The sequence below is a fragment of the Embiotoca jacksoni genome, unplaced genomic scaffold, assembly GCF_022577435.1.
Source record: "Embiotoca jacksoni isolate LCO1_2020_lvr unplaced genomic scaffold, fEmbJac1.0.p SCAF_2, whole genome shotgun sequence".
Classification (NCBI taxonomy): Eukaryota; Metazoa; Chordata; class Actinopteri; family Embiotocidae; genus Embiotoca; species Embiotoca jacksoni.
Window position 1 is genome coordinate 14,810,271 of NW_027185340.1, and position 21,089 is coordinate 14,831,359.

Below are 21,089 nucleotides of genomic sequence, written 5' to 3' on the forward strand. Positions count from 1 at the left end.
TTTGACTGAGTGGTACAAATATGAGAATACTTTCACCCAGAAAAAAGAAAGATGACTCATGCATATTAGGGAATTCTTACTAAAGTAAAATCATGCAAGCACATTGTTATATCTAAATTCTTAAAAATTTTGTTCAGTGAAATTTTGATCTGAAATTCTAATGATATTTCAATACTGACTTGTTTAAAATGATTGCAATACAACTGCACAATGCATACTGCTTGCCTACAGTCAGTATAAAAATATTGTTTTTCTTCTTGAGGGCAAACATTTAGTAAAGTTTGTAAAATTCACCTGTCCAGGGATTACCTCCTTGGGCACAGAATTGATGCCCAAGGTGTGAGGATCACTGGATTTTACACACCAGCCCTGCAACAACACAAGCACCATCTCTGTTTATCAAGTAAATTCAGGTAGGTTGACTTTGATTTAAATCAAAATAAAACTGCACTATATGTAAGAAGTAGAAAATGTTAGAGCACTGAGAAAGTGAAGTAGCTAGTTTAGATTCAAACCAGCACGGGTAAAAATACAGCCAGAGTGGACTCACAATAGCAGATGTCAAAGTTGGCAGCACAAGAAGCAAGAGCATTAAGCTTGAAGCTCGAGCAGGTGAGCTAGATAACAACATTCGTGAAGGTGTTATTATTCATTTGATATGCTGTAAGTGGGGTTGAGAGCTAGGAATAGAATATGTCAGCAGCCAGATGGAAAACCCTCTTGGTTCATGGCAGTTGTATTTCCATGCACACTAGCCAGGTTTTACAAAATCTCTACAAAGCCTAATGTAATTCCGTTTGATGTGTCCCAATGCTAGATATCATATTATAACAACTATTGGACCAAAGGCAAAGAACACAACACTAAATTATTTTCCAAAAGCTCGAAATTTGTTTTGAATTGGTGGTTAGTGTACTTGTCCTATCCTGCAATTAAAGACAACACAGTGTCGCTCCCGCAACATGGCGGTAAGTGCAATAAGGAGTGGCACCAATCAAGGCCAGTTAAATCAGATTTTCTCACTGTAGAATTTATCAAGGGCTCTTTAGAATATATAAACATACATGGCAACATAAATATGAGTTTAAAATGGATTCCCAAAAATGAATATGCACCATTTCAAATACATATGCTGCTAGTTAAGTTCAATTCATATTTCTGGAAAAAGTATTGTGGAGTCCCAATTAATGTGCTTCACTGATTTTTAAATCAAATATTATTTTTTTTTCTTCGAACTCAAACTAAAACATTGATTTTGGTCTTTTTACTGGTTTGGCTCATTCTCATTACGACTTGAAAAGGCTCTCTTTTGTTAATTTAATTTCTTGTTTTAACAAGCTATTCTGGCATGTTCTCTTGTTACTGCCAGAAACTTTTTCCACTGCTTCATCATTTTATCTTGTTACATCATTAAACTATATCTCAGGAAAAGTAGCTTGTTTAAAAAGGACACATCACACGCCAAGTTCAACACGCTCACCTTGTGAGGGTCCAGTGTGAAGTTGGGTCGCAGCAGGCTGCCTGCATCAGCATGGTTGTCGTGGTCTACTTCATACATGTTGTATGATGGGTTCCCGATCTCCACGTTTATCCCTCCGTTTGTCATAGGCTGCCTCTGCACACGTTTCCCCCTGAGGAGTGTGGAGCCAGCGATCATTAACATGACACATAACACGCAGGTCAACACGCTGTACAGCTCTATATGACTCCACACAACAATTCACATCACACTATTTGCCATTCTTGGAGTACATACGTTTGCTGCTTAGACCTAAAAGCTGAATAATAACGAGAGGCTCGGTGCAGACTTCATATGTTCTGCTCAACATGTTGAAATAAGCAAACAAACTTTTATATACGAAGAAAATATATCTATTCATCTTCAAAGCTGTATAGGATTGAATTGGATAAATATGTTGCGGCTTAGAAGCTTCTTTTTTTTTAATCTGTTTATATTTCTTTATTTACGTACCTTTGCCTCCGTCTGCAGATGTAAACACCAGCTACCACCATCACAATCAAGATTACCAGCAGGACCAGAGGCACAATGATAGCTATGCTCCCTAGGGGACAGACAGAGATGAGATGGGAAATGATCAAAGAGAGCTGATATGAGTTCAGACAGTGACCACGGCTCCAAAAAAAAAAAGGCCACCTTAGAACATTTGTTTTCTTTTCTCACACCCTTTACTGAACACACTGTCCGGGCTGCACAGCATTACTTCAATAATTTTAAACACCTACAAAAAAAAAAAATCGTAGTAGAAAATAAGTCCCAGAAGAAGTCTCAAACATAAATCTGCATTCTACTGATTTTACTTTGAAGGTTTCAATGTATTTCTAAAATGTATATGAAGACAGAACAGTCGTATTACTAAACCTTCATGGGCTGGCATCAGCAGCTCCACTAATTCAAGAGAGGTAAATCTGCTGAGTGAAGGCTTTTGTGTTCAAATAATGCAAATTGGCAAGGTTGACTGAAGTTCAGTTATTCTTTATTTAGGATGTCAATCAGGACCGAGTCCAACTGTGGTGCATGAGTTGGAGCAAGTATAAAGCTGAATGTAAAAGTCCCTGGATGATTAAAGTGGGAAAACAGATGTCTGTCTGCATTCTACTGAAATGGACTGTGGGCGATGCATAAGTGACACGTTATATACATTTATTCATAGAGGAAATCAGAAGGTTTTATAATAAGGCTTCTTGAAGTTCTCACCTCCGCTCGTATTGTCTGATCTGCTGCTTTTTGGGGCGGGTCTCTCACACTGTGTTCCTGCCCAGTTGGCTGAGCATCTGAAGGAGGTCAAGACAGTATAAATAAACAATCATTAGCATACTTTTTGTAGGAGGCAGACTACTGAGAAAACACCTTTGCAAAATGAACAACGGCATGATGTGACTGTGGCTCACATATACAACACATTATGATTCAATCTTGCCATGAAGTGCTTTGATCCAACACAAACAGAAGACCACCTGGAGAGAGAGAGCACTATGTACATACATGTTGCGTCCATAAACAGAGAGAGTGTGAATTTACATGTGGAATATTGAGTGTGTAAAACATAAAAAAATAAATAAAAGGATGACAGCGGGACAACAAGTCGTCATCTCATTTGAGTTCCAATGGGATCCGATGGGCGTGATGTATGACCCTTGTTAGAAGAGGTGATATCTAATTTCACACGACTGACGCAGATGGGTCTGTAAAGCATGAGTGATCTGGTGTGTGCGGCAAGGTGATGACAGAATGAAATTATTCTAAATTACATGCACTCTCAGAATCAGAACATCAGGCTATCAAAAATAAGAATGCAGCCCCATACATACGAGAAATGAATCACGCCTTTGTAGGACGAAATGTCACAATGACATGAATTTTAATGGAAAATTGGGGGCATCGTGGAGTTTCAGCTCCTTCGGGAAGCATAAACCAAGAAAATACTCCCAAGAATGAAGGAATACTATTAATCTGTGTTAAAGACATTGAAGTTAAACACCAACTCGTGATGATGATGTTCGGGCCGGTAAATTAAGACGCATACGTAATGACCAGTCGATAACGGACATATTTAGCTTGCCATCATGCACAGGTTGCAAATGCACAGACTGATGCCCACATCACATAGACAGTGTCATGTTTTTAATTTCCCCTCGGTTCCTGTGTGCAGGGTGACGACTGCATGAGATGGGTGAATGGGTGGCAGTAAGGGGCCACAAAGGAGCAGAATCATGCAGCAACTTATAATGTAATAAGAGCCACATCAGCTAAAACCTGCTGACAAGTGAAGTCAACATAGTCAAAGCTCAAAGTAAAGGATGTTCGTTTAATAGGAACAAATAAGAAACATCTGAACTGCAGCTGCTGCTAGCCTTATCCCTCACAACAAAAATAATTTGAGGTCCAATATTTTGGGGAATACAATTGTTTGTATTATATAACGTATTGTGTAACGAAATCCCCCTACCAACATCTTTAAAACTCACTATTTAATAATTTATATCGTGTTTCATTAATTCGTTAAAAAACAGAAGATTAAAAATTACACTCTAGTTGTATGGGCAGGATTTAAATGAAATATTTCTTAACCCTCCTGTTGTCCTTGGGTCAAAATGACCTGCAGCTGTGTTCAACCAAGTTCTATTTTATTTTCATATTTTTTGGAATCATTGGTGACAAGGAGGCTGCGAGGGTTTCTTTAAAGAATGATGACCAATGATCCCCCAAAAAATATAAAAATATAGAAATAAAATAGAACTTGGTTGAACACAGCTGCGGGTCATTTTGACCCAAGGACAACACAAGGGTTAAAATGGCATTGTCACTATGAAGTTGACAGGATATTAGCCGTTCCTAGGAAGTTTTGGATTTTGTATTAGCTACAGAAAAAAAACATATTTCTCAAAATGTCATACATAAAAAACAATAACAATACAAAGTAGTAAAAGTTACTAAATGACAGTTAATAAAGTCATCTTATAGTATTAAGTAACTTTACTTAAAGTCAGAGTTATTACAAAATTCCAAATATTTAAATGCAAAGAACAGATGTGAAAAAGCAAAGGTCACAGGGCAGAACTGTAACCAGCCACTATTTACCGTTGACTGAAGTCCACCAGTAACACAACTAAATGGTTAAAAACGTTTAAATGAAAGAAATCACCCTAAAAAGAAATCTGGCCATGAGCATAATTGAGTAAAATAATAATACCAGATGTACAGTATGTAATGTCTAATGTCATTACACTATCTTTCAGTCTAGTATTTTCCACCTACCGGTACTTGTATGAGTCATTACTTTTTCCAGCATGTATTACATGATAAGTTGCTACAAGGAGGCACTGTGACAAAGAGTCCATGTACTGGACGGAGGCTGAGATGGAGCCAGATGGAGTGGGGGTGTGTACAAAGGGGGTGAGTGGGGCTCTGAATACAGCTGGAGAGGTGAGAGGGACCTACTTGCAGCGTGGTTTGTTAAGAGCTGTTAATGTGCACATCCCCTCATTCTGACAGAAGTAATCGCAGGGGTTGGCCAGCTCATCACAACGTTGGTTCTTGAACCCTGACGTGCAGCTGCAAAACATTGTGTTGGGAGTGATAAAAGGGCCCAGAGAACGTGTATAGTTGAACTGTCGGCTGCCTTGATGAATGGAGACTGACACACTACACCCTTTTCGCAGCTTCAGTTACAAGATGGAGTCAGTCAATGTTGTGTCTGCATCAAGCAAATTAGCAAAATAAATCATATGAACACAAATCAACTTCACTGCTCACCAGGTGAGGGGAGGGGGGGGGCATCTGCAAAGGAACAATCTGTTACAGTGATGTCACCTCTAATGTGTATATTCTATATAGAAATAAAATAAGTGATTTTAATAACAAGAATAATAGCAAGAAATTGTGCTCAATAGATTCGCAAACAAATCAGAACAACATAAGATACTTCTATTTCATCTCAACTTCAAATAGTTAGAGGTGGCTAATATGTTCAAAATATCAGAATGCATTTTATGTTCTAAAAATACAATCATACATGTGCATTTAAAAAGTTTCTGTGCAGTAAATGTCACATGCTATACAGAGAAACACAAAATGCAGAAATACTATAATGTTGTCTTTTAATGCCTTGTACTTAAATTGATCGACAACCACAACCACAAGCGTTTGGAGAATAAATAAAACGTGTGTTAATACAGAGCCAAAGGGAAAAGTTTAATTTGACTCACTTCATGCTTTTACTAAGATAGTAGTTTTTTTAAAAAAAACACTAAATAATCCAATATCTTTTTTTTTAAATTTGTTATTAATGTTTTTTATAAGCCCTAAATGTTAAAGCTTGCCAGGAGAGTCAAGTTCATGAACGAGTCGAAAAGCCGTGGTCAGCTCATTCATTTCTAATAACAGCAGGACGGAGGGGAGCGAACGCTGTAGGATATATCTGTGATTATGATGGAGTTTTGCAACCGCTAGTTAAACATTTAGTGACTTGCTAGAATAGTAAACCTGTACAAAAAAACATATAGTAATACTAAATGTACAGTATCTAGTTAAAAATGTGAGCAAAAACATCCTGCTTTGTGTCGACTTTACAGAGAAATGATCAATACAGTAATCAAGTGAGCAAAATCCTTTGCATCTGGACAGCTGTGACTTTAACCACTGACTCTAACAATAAAACTCAATTATGTCATTTCATTTGAGAATATGGGACCTAGTTAACCTGAACTCTCCTGGATACCATAAACCTCACTTAGTTTGTCTGAATATTATTTAGAGATTGAATTGCAGAAAGAGTCTAAGTGTCATTGTGTTACATCAAGAATACATACCCCTGATATCATGCACATTCAGTCCAAAGTCAGCTGAGGAAACTAATGCTTATAAATATACTGTGTTAGTTTTCATCTTACTGATGAAGTTCACTTATCTAACTGGCCAACACAATGGCTGAAATAACACATTTTGTGGGCTGCAAAGAAAAAAAAACAACAATATTATATTAGGGCTTTTCAAGAATATTTCAATGCTTCCCTGCAGTGCTGAGGTATAATATTTCTAAAATCTCGCGAAGCTGTTATTTAGGTGACCAATGCAAGAATTATAATGACAATTGAAGCAGTTTTACCCTGCAAGGGTTTTGCTTTGGGAAGTCTTTTTGAAATATACATTTACTCAGAGTATTAAGGTCAAACATTATGATTTCTTGACTCCGACATATCCATCATCTCACATAATCTCTGGTCTTTGCACCAAATAATAAACCGCATTATCAGGACCTGTTAACCTCATCGAATAAGATGGAGTCATTTGCATAGAAATCGATTCTATCCCCTGGAATTTGTGAGTGGTGACCGTACATTTCAATTTAACTACACTGGACAATGGGCATTTAAAAAAATAAAAAAATAGAGAGTTGGCTTTTCAAATGGATTTCCAATTTCCTCCTTGGACAGATTTTTTTTTAGCACAGCAGTGCATGTGATTAGAGCAGAGGAGCTATTAATTTATTGGCAGCCCTTTGAGAATGATCCCTTCACGTGTGCCTGTCAAGCTTTTGTCTGATACAAGTTTTTGAGTAGCATGGCATGTTCAGCTACTCACACATAACTCTGATTTTTCATTTTGAGAGAAAACTTCTAAAAACCTACTCCTAAAGAGAATCACACAGCCTGACATTAGCTCTTAACTGCAAGGAGGAACAGTGTGATATGCAGGCTTTGAAGGAGTTTGAAACCATTTTTTATCTTCCTAAAAACCTTAAGCCACAGTGAGGTGTCACATAGCATAGGATGGTGTACCGGTACTCAGCCCCCTGCTGTTGCTTAGTCTCCACATAGTGACATCAAACCTTCCCTCAATGTAAGGATTTCTTTCCAGGGGACGACATCTATCTTGTTTTGTTCTTGAAGCAGAGAAACGGGACCCCGTGATGACTTTCAGTTCTGCTTTTAAAGCCAGGCTTTCTGGGGCACAGAGCCAGCATATGAATGGAGAGAGTAGTGTGAGAGTGAATAATAGTGGAGACTAGTTAGGTTTTTTTTTTTTCCCCCCCGCATTCGCCCATTAAGCAGTGACTTACTGACAGAAAGGCAGGTTGGTGTCAGGGTCCAGGTGACAGGTGCCTCCATTGTAGCAATATCCGTCACACAGCTGACAGCTCGGTGCTATTCTGCCATTTGTGCAGCTGGAGGGTGAAGAAATAATAGATTCTAGTTACAAACAGAAAACTATACTTTTACATGACGCAAAAAAAAAAAAAACCTCAATGGTGGTTTTGTGTAACATATGCTTAATTCATGTGAAGAGGGAGAGTTCTCCTGGCTTCTGAACTCGCTGACATGACCAAAATCTAAATTGCTTTAGGCTGTGTGGCCTAATACATTTTTTATTTATTTTTTTAAATCAATTCATCCAGCCAGAAGCAGAGACCTGAACTGACACTGTATCACTAATGCTTTGCTGTGAATAAACAGGAAATATGAAGCATTATAGCAAAAGGGATGATGTGAAGGAACGGAGAGCGGATATGCAGCACCCACTTGCAAACCACATCTCCCGTCTCCTCGTTAATGAGGCACGGCGCTCCGTGGCATCGAAGACACTTGTCCACCTCGCACTTGTTTCCCTCGAACCTGGTGGGACACACGCACTCCACGTAGCCGCTGCTGGATAGCGTGCAGGCCTTTGAGTTGACACAGTAGTGATGACATATGTCTGTTCCACAGTCACAGAGATGAAGACAGAGGATAGTGTATAATGAGAAACTGGGAACACAGTTTAAGCTGGTTTGATTAGAATTGTACAGGGCTTTAATGGGACTTAATTATCCACATCAAATGACATCTTAGCCACAGATGAAAACATATTACCCCTTTGGGAAAGCAACAGTAGGAAAATACTAATGATGTGCAGCTGAAATTGTTTTCCCACAACCCATTATGTCAAAGCACTGCAAAAGAAAATACATTATCACTCCGGTACAGAAACACCCAAAGGTTGTTTGATGGTAGTATTTTGATTTTGTTTATCTGCAAATAGAGGCAAATGGGGTGTTTGTGGAAAGAAAACACTTTAGGGGATTGCTTTTGTTCTTCATTCAGTGTGTGCACTTTAAGAGGCTTTGTTCTATGGATTTAATGCAGCATAAATGAATTCAAATCAAGGCTTTTCTGTGATTGCATGCTTATGTCAATCATGTGAGGGCAAAGCGAGCGATAATGATCATATTTGTGTGTTTTCTGCCGCCAAGTAACGGCTGCAGGACTCACGGTAAAGACATCGGTCCCCAGTATATTCTGCCATACAGCGGCACACTGGCTGGTTCCCCTGAGTGACGTCACATGTTCCCCCATTTAAACAGTAATTGTCACAAATCCTTTTCTCGCAAAAAGGCCCTGAAAATCCAACAGGGCAGCGGCATGTAGGCTTTCCTGAACAAAATAAGAAAAGGAAAGATTAAAGAGCAAAGAAGACCAAAACCAACAATGCATTGATCCTGACCACAAGTACTGTATGTGTCGACAGAGTCTTACATAGTATATTCAACTGTGCCGTAGGCCACCATTGTTGTTCAAAAGTTATTAAAAACACATCAGTGTGTACAATGTGGCACTGGGCGACATATTATTACATTACAATGAAGATGGAAGTTTACTTTGAGTCTCTCTCACATACATTGTCTTGCTTATGGATGAAAATAGACACCACTGAATGCACTTCCTCTTTGAGCAATGCTTGCAAAAAAAATCTGTGATGCAGCTGTATTGAAAAACTAAAAGATTTTGTAAAAACTTAAATCCGCAGTGCAAAACTTTTATCTTCCACTTCTGCCAGTGACAGTAACTACAAAAACACTTTCAACATAGCTGCAGTAGACTATTCTTTTGCCACTGTTGCAGTAGTAAAATGGTAACTAAATTGTTTTGGGTCTATCAAACTCGGATCCATTCCGTTTGATAACATGTGGAAAGTCTAAAAGAGCGGCATGATTATTATTTAATCCCTGTTCAACTAAACTGGTAGTTGGCCGGCTCGGCCAGTGGAAGTCTCTGGTGGTACTGGCCCTGCATGTCCAGAATGCATTCAGTGAAGGGATTTCATAACAGACAACAGATGTAAAAACGTCATATCCTGTGAAATACGGAGAGATTTATCTGGCGGTGATAGGTTTAATCAGGATTGTATGGACTCGTTGGCAAGGGCTTGAATGTAAGGCACATTAATTTATATGTAAAAGTCTTGCACTTCAGATTTAAACTGTATGGAAATTACACCCGTAAATAGAGGCAGTAAAAAGTATCTGTAAGTTTTGTAAGAGGAAAAGCAAAGATCCATCCTTCCACCTGTCATTTCTAGACACATATTCATGTGTGGGTCAAGGTGACTGGTGATTGGCACCTATGGAGAATAGCTAAGGTGTCCTTTTTCCTCAGTAATGTCCTTTTTCCTCAGTAATGTCCTTCAGGTCCATCCGGGGGATCCCAAGATGTACCAAGGCCGGATGCAAGATACATATAATTCCTCCACTGTATTCTCATTCTGACCCCAGTTTTCTTCCTCGTCAGACAAGTCTGAAATATTTCTAGCGAGGAGGCATTCGAGAAGCCTCCAAAACAGTTGTCTGAACAATCGCAAGCAGCTTCAACAGCGTTTTATACATTTCTATATACAAATTTGAGAGGAAAGAAAACTCTTTTGGATCTTATTATTTGATTTTCTGAATCGGTTACACCACTCGAATGACTGACAGCTGAAAAACTGAACTGGTCTAAATCCACACAACCATCCAGTGAAATCACATTCAGTCATGTGTGATTTCTTTGTGAACAAGTTTTTTTTTCTGCTATGTGTCCTCTGCCACTGTGTTTGCCAGCAAGTTGCTGACTTTGTCTGTGTGCAGTTTGGCACTGGGCTGGTAGTACATGCGGGGGTTAATCAGAGCTTTATCACTCAAAACAGCTGCATGCTGCGGCTAGAAAAGCAGTGCACAGAGTGTGAACCACAACAGTAAAGTAAAAAAAAAAAAAAAAAAACTACCTGAAACGCTCCATAAATCTGAGGGGAACTACAAAGTCAGACGATAATCCTCTCAGGATGTATCACTATGAACAACACCATTTACATACTGTACTTTTAGGGTTTTGATTCACTGTTAATATAAATGTACTGATGGCAGGACATTTTTTTTTTTTTCATAGACTGTGAAAAAGGCACACAAACTGTAAGTGTGTCTCACTCACTTTGCAGCCATTAATGTGAAAATATTTCAAATTAGCTCTGCATATTGTCTTTCAAACAGTACAGTCCCCACCATGATGTGGGCACAGTTTCCTGCTGGACGAGCAGGACCAGTAGACAGGTCTAAGAGGTGTTCAGAAAAGGTGACACTTGACAACCTTTTGCAAAACAGACAACCAAGTTGCCATGGTTACAGGTCTCACCATGTAGGTCTCACAACACCACTTGGTAATTTCACACTCCACAATTCTGTGGCTGAAATAATCGTGGTTTGAAATGATTCTCCATCTATTCACGTCTCTGTTAACTCAGTGAATGCTGGGTGTTTTAAGCTTCATGAAAAGACAGCAAAGCTCTGTCTTGCCGTGTAACCATAAACTGCGTATTGTGTACGTAGCTCTTGGATTTATCTTCTGTAAAACTCAAGCGAACGTTGGTGCTTCATTTTAAAGTTGGAGTAAGCTTAAGGCTTAGAAAAATGTCATTACTTATGAGCAATTTATAATGTTGTTAACAATACTAACTAATGGTTTATCAATGATCGCTGAACATTGCAAATTTATGAAATGCATATTAAACTTTAGATGTGAGGCATACATTCACCTTTCACTGTAACCTCTTCATTCAGAATCAGTCTGTGGAGGTGGGAATTCACTACTGTCATATTTAGTAACACTGTAAAATTATGATGTGCAGATTAAAATGCCACAGGGATACATGCAAGAGGATAATTTGGTTTTCTTTTAAAATGGCTATTTCTAAATAATTGTAGATTATTTATATTATAAGAGTAATACTCTAACAGAGAAGAAATATGACATAAAATACATGAAAATACAAAAATGTAATTAGGATACATGCAAAAGAAAAGTTATGGTGAAAGTATGCTCACTGCTCCCTTCAATGAAAAGCTGCGTAGGTATGAAGTCAGATGAGGACAACAACTCTGGAACGATGCACACAGATGTTTGGATAATTATAACACATGAATCTTACCTTGGGCACAATAACTCTGGCAAAATGGTAGTAAGGGCAGATCCTCTTGTGAACAATGAATATATTTACTTTCATGCATTTTGTTTCTGTTTCATAATCTCACAGAGTATAAAGAGCTTTTTGTTGCCATTAATGTCATAAAAATATAGGAATATAATCAACGCTGTCTGTGGTTTAAATGTGTGTTTTACTGCCAAAAGTTCCTAAAGTGTTGGTAAATTGCTCAAAGGCATGACAGCAGAAATTCAACGAGACCTGCTGTTTTTATTGACAAAACTGGAAAAAGTCCAGCCTCTAATTGATCGTGAGGATGCTTTCAGTCCATTTAAAAAAAAAAAAAAATGTTTTTATCACCCAAGCAGGGGCTTTGGGAAAATCCATTATACGATAATGTCTCTCTCTCTCTCTCTCTCTCTCTCTCTCTCTCTCTCTCTCTCATCTTTGGTCACTCATTTAGACCATGTTCTTTTTGCTTTAGACACGTGCTCAGTGCAGGAAAAGCTCTACTGAAGAAAAAGGCACTGTGGTCCCAGCAGCACAACAAATTCAGTTTTACAACACTTGTTTTCCTCACAGCTGTCCGCAATAAATACGGAGACAATTCATCATCCAGTGTAAGCTTAAAATAAGACTGATTGTCATCGGTAGGAGTCGTGCATGATCCCACAGCATATACCATGATTCTCATGCTATCTTGATAGACAGGCTTCATTTAATTTAATGAGCAGCAGTCCTGGCTTGTTTTCATGTCATGTAGAGCCGTTTTAAAATCTAAACAGAGTCTGAAAAAATAGATGAAAACACGCATTTCCCAAATACCAAGAGGAAAAAAACAAAAACAAACAAGAGTCCGATTTTATTCTATCCTTTGAAATACAGTGGTAGAGGGTGAATGATACTCAAAACCACATTCTCATCTTCCTGATAGTTGACATAACTCCTATGACTCATTTACACTGGAAGATATTGCTCGGCTTCTAATTTTCTTTACTGGATGTCATTCAGTTAAATACATATTTAATAAATTCAAACTACTTGAATACAGTTCTGCCATGATAAAACATTGATGTGGGAACACAAGCCACACTTTCTGCATCACGGGATTTGCTTGAAAGATGACATGGGTAATTCCGATGATGGGAGGATGATATACAGGCTTTTAAATCAATCATAGCATATTCATAGGGTAGTTCATCCTGTTTCAAGTCCATTGCTGACGTCTCAGCATATTCATATACATTCCCTAAATTGTTGGGAGGACCTGGGTTTTCCACGAACCATAAAAGAATGAAAGGAGAGCATGACTTGAAAGAACGTTGATATTTGAGAGCTGCCGAAAGTGTTGAAACTTTTTAAACGTACATTGGAAACCGACCTCTTCAACCTTGCTTTTAATTAAAATTGCTTTTAGAAATACTTTAATATTTTTATATTTACTTTTAGAATTTCTTTAATTATATTTTCTTTTCTTCATTTCTTTCCTTAACACCTCTCATTGTCCTTCTAGTTCTATCTCGAACCATCTATTCATACATGCTTGGATTCCTGAGGTGATAATGTAATAAATAACTCAATATTTTTTTTTTTTGATTGATAAGTAACTGACAAATACAGTAAATGTCACAGACACATTTTAAAAATATTGTGATGCCCGCGACCCTGCCGGGATTAATAGAAACATTTGTATGAGTCATGCTGCAAATAATTGTTGACACTGCATCTTTATGTGGACTTACCGAGTGGTGAGCCCATGCAGGTGCCTCCATTTAGGCAGTAGTCTGTACAGTGGTTGACCTCACAGCGCTCCCCTGAAAAGTCAGGCCAGCAATAGCATCTCCAGTCTCCTTTCTCATTGGCTAAACAACGGCCTCCATTCTCACAGGGAGGGCGGCAAAGTTCACCTTCACAACATCAAAAGCCCCATATCACTTACTGCGCTGCACTGTGCAGAAGTCATATCACATCCTACAGTGTTATGCAGCTAATGTCTGACAGCAACAGCCACAGAGGTGTGAACCTGAAGTAGACTTGTGTCTTGGCAAAGGTGTTTTAGTGCATTTATGAATAGCTATGAATGTTAGCACAAATATAATTTGGTGTTGTATTCAGTACTCTTCAAATGTTAAGTGTGAAAACTGTTTCTCATTATCATTAGTGAGCTGTTGTTTCAATGATTAAAGATGCTGCTTTAATCATGTGGTATCACTGAAGACACAACAACCGTCCTACCCGAGATGTTGACATCACTACAGGTGCCATTGACCAGCACCTTCCCCTCTGGACAGGTACATCTGGCACCCGTCGGGTTGAGTAGACACAAGAAATCACAAGACATTCTCAAGCATGGATTAGATGCTGTGGAGAAAGAAAAACAAAAACATTGAAGGAGCCAAGAAGATAATCTGTAAATTTGGCCAGCTCTGAAAAAGACTTCTTTGTGAAAAGTGTGGCTGTTCTTTCTCAGAGTAAAGTGATTTATTTCAAGTGTTTTAATTTCTGTTTTGAAGAGTGTTATTTTCTTGTAGCCCAGCGAGGCACAGAGCTAAAGCGTATGAATTACTTCACGTGCATCTTCAGATTGAATAATCAACGATTGTGGAACGTGGTTGGGATTTGCCGTTGTCTAATTGATTAGTGGCTTTTTGAAGTGCTCTTATTGATGTTGCCTACAGCGGATAGACAAAATAACATTAACCTCGTCTGAATGAATCAAAATTAACAACACTTCCACAGGCTGGTTTTTTTAGGTTCAGTACTGACAATCACCATTCGTAAGAAATGAAAAAGGCAATCAATTCTTTAAAGTTAATGTTTGAATTTGATTCAACTGTGGGCAAAGTGCCAGTAAATTGATCCAGAGGTAAAGTGAGAGTTTGAATGAAATGATACAACTATATCTTCTCTCTTTATGTCTCTAACAAGTCACAACAGTTGCATTCTGGGTACATATAATACAGTATATATTAAATCATAATTGATGCTCAGATTTCTGAGGATGAAGATGAAAGATAATCTTCACAGAGAAAATCTAAATGGTCGTTCGAAGTTTTGCTGAAGACATCAAGCCTTCATGTTATAGCTTTTTGCTAGCTGAGCGCATCTTCTGCCTGCAGACTTCACACTGCACACCACACGGCCGGCCTAATGAGTCTCTGGGGAACAGAACAACTACCCTTTAAGTGAAAAACTGACCTAGACTGAACTGTCTGATGCTCTCTAACCATTAACACCAGAAATGTAACAAATAACTGACATTGGGTTTACCGCATGAAGAAAGTTAGAGGACGGACATGGTGCTATTGATTGGCTGTGTCTCAGAAAAACAGATGGACTTCTTTTTATGTTGCATGCCTGAAACAGCATCATGTCTTCGATTGAGCTTCAATCAATTACTTTGGCAGAGCATATGCTGTTTATTCAAAGTGGGTATAATAGGCATAATATAAATATATACTAGGCAATCTATATCCAATATCACTCATTGAATTTAAATTGTAAGTCCAATTTTTATGATAGTAATATGAGGACAGACTGTTTATCACTAATCATTCAACTATACATCTTAACGATTATGTATGTGCGCAACATTTAATAGTGGATCATGTTGTGAGCTACACTACATATGGATAAAACTACTCTAAGTGTTGTTTGAGTGTTTGTTCTGGCCCACCATGTCCCTCTTTACAATTTGTCTTACCTAAAATCTTTAACCACGTAACTGATTTCTTTTCTTTTTTAAAGGTTTCAATTTTATATTTTTAAGAGCCAGTGTTATTACCAATAACAATAGTATTGTAAGAGAACAACAATAACAAAAACAAGGGCATACGAATACCTTATCCTACATCTTCATTCTGCGTTGCTGTTGACATCCTCCACAAAAACACACTAACTAAATTCAGTAAATGAAACCTTTACAAAACTCATCCGATTCTAACAACTGTTATACAAACTCTCTCCACATGAATGTTGTACATGTGTGTAATGCACACAGGATAAGGACTTTCCAGATACATGTGTATAATGTACCATGGTATTCTTTGGCTGATTATCAGAAAAACAGAAAATGATTCAGTATTATTACTGGTTCTTTTTACTGAATGGACTACTGCTGCATTATGTGTGATATCTGTGGTTGACCTCAAGGTAAGTCTAACAAGTGGTTAGTTGCTAAGGTTAAATTTGACTTACATTTAATATTTGTGCCTGTTTCACAAATTGTCTGATAAGTAGCGTGTGTGTGTGGGGGGGCGGGGGGTATTTTGTGTGTATAGTGTGCAAATTCATCATCCGTCTTTAAAAGAAGAAACATTTTTGAAAAAAATGCTACATAGAATCTAAAAATGGCATCGAAAATATTATTTCCAAAACAATAACAAGTTAAACTAGAACCATGAATACACTTGAAAATGAATGACAAATAAATCAGTGAAATAAAAATGATCCTAATTTAAAAATCTATATATGATTCCTTTCTGTTTCTCGTTTCCTCAAAAGGAATGACTTGCATGTAGCACAACTTCTGATTATCAAGACAACTTACCATCTTGCTGTTTGTAACGGTGGGAGATGAAAACATTAGTGGGCTTCTCCACCCCCAAACTGAGAAATTCCACAGACTGTTTGCCATACTTGTGAATCCTGAAGACCTCATGTTTTAGACCAGTCCCATAGATGTAGTCCTCAAATATATCAATTCTGTATGGTTGGGAGATTCCTAAAGATCAAGCAGAGAAAAAAAAACATCAAGCACCCTCTTATAGTTGCAGCCGTACGATGCTGAGAGTGGAAGGATGTGGAAGGACGGAGAACGTGTTGTGTAGGCAGACTGATCACAGTGTTTAGAAGTTTAGCCCTCCGAAACACAAACAATATTTGGCTACTGTTGCAATTATTTGATAAAAAGTTGAGGACAGTGCAGTACATACTGAAAATAAATAAGTTGCACTTTGTTTTCCATTTGGGTTTACCGTTTCTGTCACTGATTGCCACCAGAGGGTCCGAGCCATCCAATCTCATGCTCCCTATCTGCGAGAGCTCGGGATCAGCCCAGTAAATACGTTGGTTGAAGTAATCAATGGCCAGCCCTGTGGGAGGATGAAGGTAAGATATTTATTTTCCTGACAAATTACACAGGGATCATTGTGGAATCTCTCAATGCTGGAGACCTAAAGGTCAGGACAGTTATGCTTTATGCAGCAGATCAACAAGATTAAGAAGGCAGTTATTCTTTAGTTTCTATATCCTTTTAACTGTTTACATTCAACAGTCCGTGCTGAAAATATCATATCTGTGCTCTGCACTTTTGAAGGTAGTGTTCAGGCACACCCACAGTGCATGTTCAGAGCGTTGACTCACTTTTACTTTCTCCCAAAAGTCTGACTCGATAGACTAGATAATTGAACACCTGGCGGTGGCATTTAAATAGGTTTGCGTTTTTCCACTGATGATAAATTCCTCTCTCTGTCTGTGACCAAGACAGAGCATGGGTCCCTTGAATTAAAGGAGGCCAAAGCAGCTCTTCAAAACTAGATCAGCACTAAGTGTCTCCCTGTAGACGCTCCGACACATTCCTAGTGCCTGTAATGTACGCTTTGCTCGTAAATTCTCTTCGTGCTGTTTTGTACATCTTTAGTTGCCATATTAAAGCTCATACTTGAGACTTACACACACTGACAGGGTAGTGTGACTGTAATAGCTGTGTAGGATATAATAATGGGCATGTAGTATGTATAAAACATGCATATTCACCACATTTTAACAACACCCTCTGCATCATAACACATACAAATTATGTTTGTTTCTGTGGGTACCATGAAGCACTACAACTAATAATCTAGTAAAATTACTCCTCTGGATAAAGTATTGTATTATATTATCTAATTACGTAGTTAGCCAAGTCAATATCTATATCTATCCTATATATATATATATATATATATATATATATATATATATATATATATATATATATATATATATATTCAGAGACAGTTAATTATTACAAAGACACATGTTTTTTCATATACTGTCTTTGTAGATAATAATTGTTTACATCTAACTAGACTGAATTTTATACTACTTTAATACTCCTAACCGGCAAAGGAAGAGGAAGAGGAACACTGTTGGCAGATGTAGACATAAATGTTAACAATGAATGTTTCAAAATATTCAAAAAATCTGCTTCACAAAAGGTTTGATTGGAAAGGAAATGCATTCAACACAAATATACAGTTTAAGTATAATAACAAGAAAATCATTAAACCGTGAATGTATATCCATACATTCAAGGTTTAATGATTTTCTTTTTATAGAGAAAAAACACAGGAAATAAGTATATAGAAATAGAAATGCCTACCGGTGGGTCTGCGGAGGTTTTTCTCTAAGAGGACTCTGCGTAATGAGCCATCCATGGCTGATTCCTCAATATGAGAGTGATCCCCTATTACACTCCAGTACATCATTCTGCAAGGGACAAAGAGAAATATTATACTGTACATCCCCGAAACCATCTTTTTGGAAAATGCTACAAAGATAGAAATGTAAAAACACTGCACTCAGAAATATCCATCACTACAGGCTATTAAATAAATTAATATCATATATGGAGCCTGATAATGTCCAACTGTGTCATAGGTACAGCGCTGATTCTTATAAATCCGTCTGTCCTCAGTGATGTCATATCTAACATTAAATTCTGAAACTAATAAACACTGACGACAAATACTGTTTTTACAACTTTACTTTTTAATAAATGCAGTAGTAGAAGGCGATGTGACTGATGAGAACATTTGGAAAACTTAAGAGATTAATGGTGAGGGTGATGCATCACCGTCACATGTGGGTGTGGCAGCTTTGTAGTTGTTGTGATGGAACAGGTCTGGTACCATCAAGTGATGTAAGAGGTAATGTGACTGATTCACCCCGAGCTGACGAGATAAGTAATTAATCTCCTTACATTTTCCATGACTATAAAGCATTGGGAAGTTGATTACATTTTCCAAGAAACACTGCTTCTCTACAGGGTTTAAAAATTGGTCCACCGGTAGAAAAGCAGGTGCACTTGACACATGTTTTTATTAATCACACTCCTGTCTAAGAATTGTGCAGGAAAATTGAACAGCTAAACGACAACTTACCCTCTGGCTGGGTTGACAGCGATGGCGTATGGCTCTCCTGCTATGTCAGTAATCAAGCGGGTGCAATTCGGTCCCTTAAGTTGGCCCACGTTTATGGAATATCGTAACTTAGTCCAGTGGGCTGTGTAATAACTGAACCAGTGCATCCGGGAGTGGTCAGTCCAATAAACGTTTCCTGTGATCCAGTCAGCAGAAACATCTCTGGGACGACGGAAGTCTGAACACTGCAACCAATAACATTCACAATGTCAGGTGCTCAATTTAACTTCTCTGCAGACATTCAATTAAATGAAAGACAAAAACATAAAAAAAAAATTGTTGTTGTTGTTGACAAAAACATCAAAAAAATGTTTGTATCTGTCTTATCTTGAATCTACAATCCATATTTTCTGAACTGAAGAGTTCAGGAAATATGGATTGCAGATTCAAGATAAGACAGACAAAAATTTATGTTTTTGTCAACACCAACAACAACACAACATTTTTTTTAAGAAGTACTTACAATATTTCTGACATTTGTTTTAGTTGGACTTCTTTCTAGAGTGTCTTTGTAAAAAATTCCACCAGGGTTAAACTGAGTGGCCCAGATAAACTTTTGGTGGTGAAACAGAACATCCATCCCGATGATGCGGGCATTGTCCTCAATGTGAGTGAGAAGTTTGTGTCCGTGACTCTGGTTATACGGATACACAAAGCTTCGGATCTCAGTATCATTAGCTATGTAGAGCACTCGATCCTCCGGTCCTGCTCCAGGAGTTTTTAATTTAAAGAAAAAGAAAGCAAAGGAAAATTGGCAAAATGTAATTTTGGGTAAAAGACAACAGCTCAAGCACAAATACAAATACATTTAACATTTGTCATTTCGTAGTGAGGTTTCATTACCAAAAGAGAATATACAGTATGCAGACAACACACGAGCATGTTTAATACTGAACTTTAGGTTCATACCTTTTGCCACACAGTTGCCGTTGATCTCCTTATAATTCCGGTCACATGTGCATTTAAAAGATCCTTTAGTGTTTGTGCAGTAATGAGGACATGTGTCAAACCGCAGACATTCATTCATCTCTGGAAAAAAGACAGAATCATTTACCTGTGAACAGGTTGCTTTCGAAATGTTTCTGTGATTATTATACAGGCTGCAAAGTACATATTTATTCCACTGAAACACTTGATATGCAGGGAAAAGAAGACAAAAACTGCCAAACTGCCAAAACCATCCCAGCGATGAATGGACAGACCAAAGCCAAAAGTAGCTACACCCAGAACATGATGTGAATAAGCAAGACATCATATGTCAACTTCATTTCAAGTTTTGGCATAACAAGTGGTGCTCTAACCCATTGGTTAAAAAAAAAGATTTATAACTACAGTACATACGTAAAAAAAAATTTGAACCAGGAAACAAGGACCAGGTCACAGGGTTGATTAAATAATTAAAACACTAATAATTAACGACAAGAAGTTACACAGTGTTCTAGTTTATATACTAATATATATTAATATTTGTATATTACTTTTGGACCTGTTTTGGACCTGTATATCTGTCCTGGTCAGATGTTGTTTATACACAATGTGGAAAACTGACAGTATATTGGCGGGAAACTGGAGGCCTTAGTTTCACAACTTTTTACACAACTTAAATTGTCTCATTTTTTGTACTCATGTAGACCATTTTCATTAGAGATAAATGTAACTGAGGGAACAGATGTTCCAATGTGCTGCTCAAACTAAAAATGCCTCAGTGTCTTTATAAAGAAAAGAACATGTTGTTAAATGTCAGCAGAATTTGCTGTCGGCCAGCTCTTATTCTGTCACATTCTCCCAAACCCAGCATAAATGCTGTGATGCCACCTTAGGTCGACTAAATCATTAAACAAACCAGAATTTTCTATATGAATGAGTCTGACAAAACATTACCTTCACATAGGCCTGTCTTTTGGCTCCTCTTAAAGCCGGGTTTGCACTGGCATATACTATTAGCATTTGTTTGGTTGCAGATTGCATCCTCCCCACACGGATTTGTTTTCTTTCCACATACATCTCCGCTGTAAACTACAAATAAAGACAAATCTTTGATTAGACATCAGTCCTCTGCATCTTAGACACCTGCTGGGCTTTTCTTTTGATGTGGAGACGCCAAGAGGGCACCTTTCAAACAGTACACAACACACTGCAAACATGGGCATACATATATTACCATAAATAACAAAACA

At 37.8% G+C, this 21,089-nt stretch overlaps 1 protein-coding gene across 7 annotated transcripts in view; it reads right to left on the bottom strand.

Annotated features, from left to right (window-relative positions):
* lrp1bb (low density lipoprotein receptor-related protein 1Bb) overlaps positions 1–21,089 on the bottom strand; it is a 257,657-nt gene that overhangs the window by 1,783 nt on the left and 234,785 nt on the right. For 5 of the 7 annotated variants that reach the window (XM_069154744.1, XM_069154740.1, XM_069154738.1 and 2 more), the window contains 17 exons: positions 20,794–20,928; positions 19,822–19,941; positions 19,376–19,617; positions 18,874–19,097; positions 18,093–18,199; positions 16,705–16,821; positions 16,278–16,451; positions 13,964–14,089; positions 13,471–13,635; positions 8,770–8,931; positions 8,041–8,215; positions 7,581–7,685; positions 4,961–5,074; positions 2,717–2,793; positions 1,973–2,063; positions 1,481–1,631; positions 295–369 (listed from right to left, as the gene is read on the bottom strand). In XM_069154744.1, the coding sequence (XP_069010845.1) occupies positions 295–369; positions 1,481–1,631; positions 1,973–2,063; positions 2,717–2,793; positions 4,961–5,074; positions 7,581–7,685; positions 8,041–8,215; positions 8,770–8,931; positions 13,471–13,635; positions 13,964–14,089; positions 16,278–16,451; positions 16,705–16,821; positions 18,093–18,199; positions 18,874–19,097; positions 19,376–19,617; positions 19,822–19,941; positions 20,794–20,928 (2,360 nt within the window). The remainder of the gene's footprint in view (positions 1–294; positions 370–1,480; positions 1,632–1,972; positions 2,064–2,716; positions 2,794–4,960; positions 5,075–7,580; positions 7,686–8,040; positions 8,216–8,769; positions 8,932–13,470; positions 13,636–13,963; positions 14,090–16,277; positions 16,452–16,704; positions 16,822–18,092; positions 18,200–18,873; positions 19,098–19,375; positions 19,618–19,821; positions 19,942–20,793; positions 20,929–21,089) is intronic. The other 2 variants (XM_069154743.1, XM_069154741.1) reach the window with 2 other exon arrangements.